Here is a 10,279-nt window from a genome sequence, read left to right as displayed (position 1 = left end):
TGAAAATTAGTTAGATGACATATGAAAAAATCTCGACCTACCAATTGGTCGTTGTTGGTGCAATGGTGGTTGAGGCCTGCACTTGGTAGGGACTTGGGAGAACATGTGTTCAATCCCCCGCAACAACAATTGGAAGGGGATTGGAGCCTAAAACACTCATAACTAAGCCTCAAATCCGAATTAATCTAAAGGAAAAACCGGGTGGAACAAAAAAAAAATAAAAAAATATCCCTACCTTTTAAAAAGTTTGGATTAACTTTTATAAATAGTGTTTAGATAATTATATCCTCTAAAATATAAATATACTTATTTACCTTTATTAATGAAAATTGTCTTTTTTAAAACTCTTAACAATAGTTTGCACACATTTATTCTCCTAAAAATATTTGTTTATATCCCTCATTAGTTCTACCAACAACTAAAATTGTGATATAAGATTAAACTAGTTTTTGGCCCGGGCAATACCTGGGTCATTATATGTATATTATAAAAGCTTTATAAAAAAAATTATGTGATAAAATACATGTAGATTAAATTAGTTACATTTGTTGTAAATAAATGAGTAGTCTAGTACAAACAATATATAAATATTTAAGTAAGATCAAAAAGATAATCTCACAAACAATTGAACAATATCGGTGTGTCGTGATGCAAATCACTGACTAGAAAACGAATTTCCGGCGCAACCAAGGTGCTCAATTGTATTCTCCGGCACGAACCCTAAGATTAACACATCACTTCCACACAAAGACACTTTTGGGTGGAAGGGTTGAGTCAAGTAAAAAAAAAAAAAAAAAAAAAAAAAAAAGCTTCTTTTACTTATAGAGAAACGTGAAAGAACATAGAAAAAGAATCTCAAGCACTAAGGGAGGTGAATAATCACCTTAAACATCCCTCTTAAATAGGGGTTATGAGAGTTATTTATCAAGAGAATAATGGTGGTGATTAATTACCTTAAACATCCTCTTAAATTGGGGGTTATAAGAATTACTGAAGAAACAATGTGGCGCCACATCATCTGCCAAGTTATGATGACACGTGGCGGAATCATATCTTCCCATTGAGTTATATGTATCCCTACCTTATAAAAAGTAGAAGATAAACTCTTAGGAATAGTGTGCTACCAAATATATCCCTAAAAAATATGTACAAAAATGTGTAATTACTTTTTTACCCTCATTAATATGTTTGCTCTCATTAATATATTTAATGTTTTTTTTTCATTAAACATATCATTAATTAATTCAAAGAAATTTTTTAACAAAAAACTTGTAATGCTTTTTTTTAATATAAAAATTATAATTCATATGTTATTATTATTATTATTATTATTATTATGTAAAATAAAAAAAATGTATTTACAATGCTTTTTTTAATATAAAAATTATACTTTATATGTCATTATTATTATTTAAAAAGAAAAAAAATTGTATTTACGAAGAGACTCTTTATTACCAAGAGACTATTTATTTTTACTCCTTCATGGTTGCACTTCTTATTTACAATCTTATTGTCCTTTAATTGCAACACTATTGTTAAGGTTAATTAGCTTTTGAATTGACATTGTTTGATGCCACATAAATAACGTTATGGAATTTGAATGAGATTCATATTAAATAGTGATATTTAAGCAGATGTTATCAAGAGGTGTAAAGAACTTAAAAATCCTCAAATCAAGGAAAAAAAAAAAACTGGTATAGAGTATTAATTATGAAGAGAATTTATAAGAAAAAATATAACTAAGTAGTTATTGATTTATATTAGATATAGATATTAGATGGTCGTAAAATAATAAAGAACTTAGTTTATTAAGTTTATAGCTAAAACGAACAATTCACATATTATTACTCTATATGACCAGAGCTCAAAAAAAATTCATTTGAAGAAAAACACACTAGATATTATTGAATCATGCACATCAATTAAGAGTTCTAAACTAACAATAGTTTAAGATATGAAGGGATGTAAATCAATTAAATATTATTTACTAATAATTTTGAAATAACAGTGTCAAACTTTTATTTAATAATAATTTTGAAATAACAGTGTCCAACTTTTGAGGGTTTCAAAAAATAATTGTCTTAAAAGATTTTGGTGGCTTTTTTTATACTTTTACAAAGTCTCCACATAGGCACATAAGCCAAATAGTACGTATTAAAACTAGCAGGTCTACCACTAAAACCAAAGGTGTAAATACATGTCAATACAATTTCTCTATAAGAGCTAACTCCATTACATGCATCGCGCGCTTAAGCCGCCCTATTATAAAAATAGATTAAAAAAACTCTCCAAAGATAATTAGCTATATACATCGCAAATTAGCCACCCTAATTAAATTAAAGTTGTAGTTTTCCATATGTCTAGATGACGTGAAATAACGAGACTTATGAGTTACGCTCTTCGTAAATGGTAACCAAAGTGTAATTATATAATCCACCTAAAAAGTCGTTAGTAGGCGAATAACGGCACACTCATTGAATCAAATAAGTAGCTTAATATAGCCGTTAACTTTGATTTACGCTCTCTTTGTCTTCCTCCTTAGTCCTTATAAAACCCACCTTCTCCTTCACAACCCCTCACATCTCATCTCTTATCATCTAATACATTCTCCCAAGAAAACGAACCTACTATTCTATATAACTTCTACTAATAGCTTCAGTACAGAAAGAAAGAAATGGCAAAATCTACTTTCTCTCTCCTCTTTCTCATTCTGCTGTTCTCTGTTTCAGGTACATTTTTCTTCCATCATTGTTTTCAGCAACTTTTTTCTTTCTTTTTTTTTTTTTATGAAAAAATTTATAAAGATATTTGATTTTTTTTTTTTCATTTTGCATATACTCCGTACAAGGCAATTCTCTTTTTAGTTCAGTTTATATTGGATGTTAAAATTATTCACAAATTTTCATATGTACCTCCGGATCGATAGTATTGGTAATCCAAGAAATCAACATGGTGTTGATAGCCGTCCAATCGGACTGTGTACAGGGCGGAACATGGGCGTTGATAGTACTATCCAAGAAAACGAATTTGCGTCTAGCCTCGTGGAGTTTCATCGTCTCCGGCCATCTTTAAGGGTCAAAAAATAAACGATAAAATTCAATTTGCTCTTGATACACCATGCTAAACAGGCTTGGATCACACCCGCCACGAGTGTTCACTTTATAAAGGAGTTTCTACCTCAAAACCACATGTCAATAAGGGGAGTAGCCTCTTACCCTAATAAAGTGGACACGATTTTCTTATTTCTTCAATGTGGGATACACTTCTACACACTTTACACTCTTTCAATATAGGACAACAGTTTCACTCACACACGGGTTTCTCTTGGGCTCAATAGGCTAGCTACGCGGTGTGGCCGGGGTATTTGGTTGGTTAAAAAGTTACCCATTTAGTGTTTTGGTGTGTGTTAATTTATTGCACGGAACGGCTGGCCATATAAAAAAAAGCGTTGAAAATTATTATACGGAGTTAACTTTTTGCTATGAATTGCTCAATTAGTAATTTCCTAACATTTATTTTTAAATTTGGAGATATTTTCAGAAAATTGTTATCCAATTTATAATTTTCCAGGGTTATAGGAGATTATTTCAATCAGTTTATATGATTTCAAATTGCTATAAAGTTTGATGGACTATATTTTTTATATGTTCTGAAAACGTATACTAATCAACCATTAATATATTCTTGTTGACTAGGTCAAATGTTTGCAATGGCTAATATACAGGTATAAAAATAAATAAATTCCTTACATTACACCCGTTTTTTATTTTTTATAGTTACCACAATTATTTTAATTTATTTGGATTATAAATTATCTCTAATTTTTTTTTTTTTTTTTTTTTTTTGGTGCATTAAAATTATTGAAACAGGAAACATGGTGTATAGCAAAGCCATCATCAGATGATGCAACATTATTAGCAAACATAAACTATGCTTGCTCTCAAGTAGATTGCAGTGTTCTTCATCAAGGGTGTCCTTGTTTTTCTCCTGATAATCTAATAAATCATGCTTCTATTGCTATGAATCTTTATTATAGAGCTAAGGGTTGCCAACAGTTGAATTGTGACTTCAGGGGTTCTGGACTCATTGTCATCACTAATCCCAGTAAGTTCTGTTTTTCAATTTCCTAAGTCTTGAAATGAGTATTTATTTTATGGTAAGACATTAAAAAGTTATCGCTACATTAAGATATGAACTACACATGTTATACACTAACTTACGAGTTATTTAAGTTATTCATAAAATATTTTGTTGATTATGTTTCTATATATAATTGATTTTCTCTCCTTTTTGAGGTGGATTTGATTTGAAAATCTTTGGTAATTAAAATAATTTTAGCGAATTAGTGGAGGTTGACGAATAAAGTGTAATCAAAACTACATTTCTACATAGTACTTCGTAATAAACATAGATAACTACACTTGGCAAAACTGAACTATATCTGATACGCAATTTAAACTATTTTTTTTTATCCTAAGTCATACCTAATGAACCGGCAGAATTGAATTGATGATTATTTTATTTAGGTAAAGCATTTTGGTAATAGAATAAAATCATACAACACGAAATATACTATATACCGCTGTGAATATCAATAAAAGGCTAAGCCAATTTGACCGATTATTCTTAATTTATAAGAAGTCTTACTTTACTTGTACAGGGTTTTGGTTTAGCAAGTTTCCTCTCCATTTGGTTATTTATATTATGTTTATTCTAACCTGTTTTTTTTTTTTTTTTTTTTTTTTTTTTTTTTCAGGTTATGGCAATTGTCTCTACCATTAGAAAGAAATCTCATATAATGACTTCGAGTGGAAGGGACTTTAAAGGAAGAATATTTGTGGATTTTTGGTCAAATTTTGGTCCTTATAAATTGATAATTTTTGTAACAAGGCGAGACCCTTTTTACTAGCTTCAACCGAATATGAGATAAATACCATCAATTTTTGTAGTGTTTTTAAGTGAAGAATTACATATTAATTATAAATGACATATGATACTATCAATTTATAATGGATAAGAATATGAAGGAAATGTGTCAATGTGTCCTCGACTCTAGAGTGCAAATACTAAGTATAATTATGGATCGTATTATGGAGATAGTAATTCGTTTATTTGGGTCGTCTATTCGTCTTGCTAGAGAATGCTATAGAACTTTGGTTAGTAAGTAACAAACCCGAAACCCGCCTAAACGGATCCTACAAGGTCACACATTACGTTTGGATCAATAAAGGAACCCGAAGCCCAAAGTGGGCCTTAGGGTGACCGGCCAAGGAGGTAAAGGGGAGAGGAAAACCCTAACCTAATTAATGATAATGTGATTATATATTAATTAAAGTTTAGGGAAAATAGATATACAGTATTCAGTTTTCTGAAAACGTAGTTTTCCTCTCCATATTTTCTCTCTAAAATCGGTCCTCTACTCCAAGAAAGGTGAAAGGTTTTTCCCGTCCAACTAGCATTGGTGGAGTGTTGATTCAAGCCGGTGGACCAAATAGAGGAGTCGCATTTGAGGCTCTTTATCTCCGCTAGAGAAGAAGATTGCTAAGAGGATTCACGCTTCAAAGGTTAATTCTAAACTATTATGTGATCCTTTATTTGTATATGCATAAGATCCTGTTTAGGTGCGTATGAATGAGATTCATGAAATTCCGCTTAGAGTACTTAAAACCTTACAGAATATAAGGTCAGTAACCGTTAAGACCAAGCACTCACACATCATTATTTATAACATATGAATATATGATGATGCAAGACCCTCAATATCTCTCAATATAACTCTAAACACGAATTTTCTCTCTTTGAGTTTAGACGTTTAGTAATCTCACTATTATGATAATTCCCTTGAACTCAATAGACAATAGTGTTTATATATTAGCTATACAACTAGTTTTCTAGCCATAATCAATTAATCACGTGTTTCATTTCCCATAAAACTATACGATTGTGTTTATGTACCACACCGTGTTAGTGTTATACTTTTTACGTTCTAACTTGAGACTTGTTTCTAGCTTAGGGGCCAGGCTCATTGACAAAATCCTATAGTTATTTCAAGTTGAGCCATATAATAAACAAAAGATATGGTTGTAGAATTAAATTATTGGTAAAGACTTAAGACATAGGAAAAATGCACTTTAATAATCTCAATTATGGGCAATTTACTTCTAATAATCTCAACTAAGGTTTATTTTTTTAATAATCCTAACTATGCCCTGAGTTTTCCTCCAATAATTCCAAAAATCGATTACCTGCTGAAAGGGTAAACTTTTTTTTTTTTTTTTTTAAATGTCACATGTCAGCACATGATTGACTTAATATGAAGGAAATAGAATAAAAATCAGCCCAAGCACCCCCCCTCTTCCCTTCAGCCACCATGAAACCCAGCCATCGGCCTAGCCATGGCAGCTCTATCGTTTTTCTTCGCCCAACACCGCAGCTCTGCCGCCGCCACCATTGCCCCGATCAGCTGTCCCCTCGAAACTCCCTTCAACCACCATGAAACCCAGCCATCAGCCCCACGTTGATGTTCATGACCACCACGAAACTCCCTTCTCTCTCCCTCGAACAAAACCAAGCAACCACCAGCCACAAAACCCCCAGCCCAATACCTCCCCTGATACCGCCGGATCCCCGCGAAATCGCCCCTAAATCAGCCATAGCCAAAAGCCCTATCTCGAAACCTCTGCCCATAACCAAGGCCCCAAACCTGGAAACAGTCCACCTCCCCTCCCCCTCGCCCCGAAACCACCCGTAACACTAATCCCAACCCTCAAAATCACCTACCTCTCCCACCCCCGAAATCACCAAAGACGCAACTCCCCTCCCTTTCTCTCTCAACTTGGTACCGGAAAACGAAATTAAAGGGAATGAGGGAAGGTTTCCTGCATGGTGGGAAGGAATGGAGGGAGGTTGGGGTGGTTTCGCGAGTGAGGTGGTTGTTTTCAGTGGAGTGGAAGGGGAAAGGGGAGGTTCCCGGCGAGGTGGTGGCTGGGCTATGGGGGATGGGGTGGCTGGTAGCCTAGTAGGAAGGAGAGGGTTTTTTTTTTCCGGTTTTATAATTTTATTTTTAATGTTTTTTTTTGAACCACACTCACGTACTGCCACATGTCAAAGCAACCTGTTACATTAGGTTGATCACCGGCTGGGACTGTTGGAGGAAAACTGACCTAATAGTTAGGATTATTAAAAAATAAACTTTAGATGGGATTATTAGAAGTAAATCGCTTATATTTGGGATTATTAAATTATATTTTTCCTAAGACATAAACATACAAAAATAACTAGGGTCATACTCAAGCACTGCTCCAAATTCCTTTTTCTTTCTTTAGTTTGCTTTTTTAATTTCAAACTAGTCTTAAACCCGCGCGATGCACGGCTGTTTATTGTATTGTGATTTTTTATTTTAAAAAAATAAACATCAATTAAAATAATATGGGATCTCAACATCATACATAATGAGTTAATATATTTTTTTTAATATATAAATAATACTATCGAATCTTATAGTAATTGGCAATATTATAACAATAGTGTTAGGTTAGCATTTTTAATGTACAATACACATAAAAATCTGTCAAATTTAAACAATTTGTCATCTATAATAGTTACAATTTATAAATGTTGTATTAAAAAAATAGATCAAATAAAAAATTGTTGCGCAAATCTATTCAAATTTACAAAAATAGTTCTTATAAAAAAAAATCAGAAAACAAAAACGAAGTAACAAAAGTTAAATTCACATTGAGATCGTTAAAAAACAAACTCAAACTTTAAACATTGTAAAAGATTTTATTTATTTATTTTATTTTTTTTTGTCACAGTAAATGTAAATTAATTACGAAATTTTTTTAAAAATCCAGATGAAATTTTGAAACACATTTTTTTGAACAGTAAACACAAATTTTTTTTTTCTTTTTTAGGCAAGTAAACACAACTGTTTTAAAACAATTAAACATCAATGATGCAAAGATACAAAAGCATTTGAAAATTAAATTAAAATCCTATATAAACTTTATAAAAATCAAATCTAAAAAAAGTGATAATTGATAAAATTTAAAAATATTGAAAATAATAGAAAAAAAGTTGACCATTTAACATTGAAATAGAAAAAAAAAATTATACAGATTTTTGTGAAAACCTACACAAATTGTAAAGCAAAATTAGTTTCAAAAATAGAATTCAAAAACAACGAAAAATTAAAAAAGAAATTAAAAAAAAACCGAAGTGTAAATAAAGTGTAGATCGAAAAAATACCTTTGGATGCTCCTGTAAATTCAATACTACCATTAGTTTTTGAAATTTGTATACAACTTGAAAATAATTATTTTTTCAATTAGTTGATATAAATTATAAACTTTGGGTGAAAGAGAAAAATGGTAAAATCAATGAAAGTGAGGGAAGGTAAAATATTATTAATTTTTTTGTGTGATTGAAAATTTATATAATGAATGTAATGAAACCCAAAAGACACATAATATTTTAAAAGGATTGTAATAATTTAGGATAAAGATGAGAGCTTTTTTTAATTAATTAATTTAACATTTTAGTTGAAACCAAACCAAAAAAAAAAAAAAAAATTTGAAAAAACTAGAAGAGGACAATTGTCCTTTAAACTTCCTGTTTTAAAATAATAGTTTAGATTACAAATTCCCAATTTTGTTATTGTTTACATTTTATTTGTTTTAAAATAATTGAATAGTTAATTTCCTTTGACAAATATAGTTGTATGATTGTTTGAAAATTGAAACCTTTTCTCATAAAACAATCAATAGTAGGGGTGAGCAAAAATATAGGGTATCCTGACCTAGAACTGGAACCTGCTCGGAATCGCAGGTTCCAAAACTAAAACATGTAGATCAGATTCCGGTTTCAGGTAATAAAATTGGGAACATGTTGCAATAGGTTCCGGTTCCGGGTAATAAAATTTTAAACCCTAAACCTGTAGGGTACCCTGTTACTATAGGTTCCCTATACGGTACACGAAACCAGAATATATCATTTAAGTCCAAATATAAAATCTCTATATCAAAAGTTGTATAAAAGTTGTCACCTACCTTCCTCCTTTCTCTTATTCATTTTTCATCTTACTCTTAAAGTTTTAATTAATGGTCCTAATATAAGTATTTGTAATTTTGTATTAAATATTCTAGACAATCAGTGTTGATTTATTTATATTTGTAATACTGTATTAAAGTTGTGAGCTTTTAATGTGAACATCCATTTTTTTAAAAAAAATTTGTAACAATTTATCTAGTACCTATTAAGCTTAATTTGAAAGACAGTATACCCTGTTCCGGAACCAATTTTTAGGAACCTATTGAACAGGTTCTGGTTCCATTTCCTATTTTTAGGAACTTGTTGCAACAGGTACCGGTTTCAAATTTTTACAGGTACTCTGCTACGCTCACCCCTAATCAATAGGAGATAGATAAAAATGGGAACTACAATATATTGACTAATTGTATTGTTGATACTAATAGAAAAGTTAAAAACCCTAGAGATTTAACATGGAGCGTTAGTTCCAGTTTTAGGTAGTAAAGTTAAGAACTTATATTGCAAACAAGTTATGTTTCGTGTTCTCAAATTTTCAGAAAAGTGAATGCCGGTTCAAATATTGAGTACTCAGAATCAATGATTAAAACCATATAAAATTATTATTTAAGCCCAAACAACAAATCAATCCAAGTGCACTTTTGAAAGAATGAAAAAACTAGAATAACAATATAAGCCCGTCATAAAATAATCTATGCCCAAGTCATATAATACTTATATTTTTGAACAAAAATTAATTAGCAACAACTTGTTTAAGTATATTAAATGACAAGATACCCTGATTCAAAGTGTGTCCCTAGTGGTTCTAATTTTCATTTCAAGAACTTATTGCAAGAGGTTTCATTCATATATCAATTCGGAGATCGAACCGATTGCAACAAATTTCGATTATGATTCCGTGAATTATGATAGGGTACCATTATATTGTTAACAAGCCGAGCCTGCTCGTAAATTGTTCGAGACTCGCTCGCCTTGGTTAAAGCTACACTTGACTCAAATTCGGATTTGGCTCGACATCTTAACGAGTTAGGTCTGAATTATCCTTGGCTCGACTCGAAGTTTTTTGTATTTTTTTTTTTTGGTAATAAATCAAGATAAACTTTGTTTCATATTTTGGACTTAGGAACTAAAATTAATATTCAAAACTCTAGTTTACGTTCCCACTAAGTCATTGAGTATTGGAGTTTGTTCATGGCTTATTTGTTTATGTAGAAGAAGAACCAATAAAAGA

The 10,279-nt window shown here is 31.1% G+C and overlaps 1 protein-coding gene across 1 annotated transcript; it reads left to right on the top strand.

The window, feature by feature from the left end:
* Positions 1-2,559: 2,559 nt before the first annotated feature.
* On the top strand, positions 2,560-4,920 carry LOC145576645 (glucan endo-1,3-beta-glucosidase-like). Its single transcript, XM_081634365.1, has 4 exons — positions 2,560-2,729; positions 3,696-3,724; positions 3,870-4,104; positions 4,757-4,920. Exons 1-4 carry the CDS (start codon positions 2,675-2,677, stop codon positions 4,780-4,782), a joined length of 345 nt encoding a protein of 114 aa, XP_081490491.1. The 5' UTR covers positions 2,560-2,674; the 3' UTR covers positions 4,783-4,920.
* Positions 4,921-10,279: the final 5,359 nt, after the last annotated feature.

Source organism: Chenopodium album, chromosome 13, assembly GCF_948465745.1.
Source record: "Chenopodium album chromosome 13, dcCheAlbu1.1, whole genome shotgun sequence".
Lineage (NCBI taxonomy): Eukaryota > Viridiplantae > Streptophyta > Magnoliopsida > Caryophyllales > Amaranthaceae > Chenopodium > Chenopodium album.
Note: the sequence above shows the minus strand (reverse complement) of the source record. Positions and strands in the feature narration are given on the sequence as shown.

Bases quoted from the DNA above. Each gene is read 5' to 3' on its own strand.
- LOC145576645 (XM_081634365.1), top strand. From the start codon at position 2,675: ATGGCAAAATCTACTTTCTCTCTCCTCTTTCTCATTCTGCTGTTCTCT. The intron at 2,730-3,695 runs GTACATTTTTCT...CTTGTTGACTAG, and splicing joins TCTGCTGTTCTCTGTTTCAG to GTCAAATGTTTGCAATGGCT. The intron at 3,725-3,869 runs GTATAAAAATAA...TTATTGAAACAG, and splicing joins TTGCAATGGCTAATATACAG to GAAACATGGTGTATAGCAAA.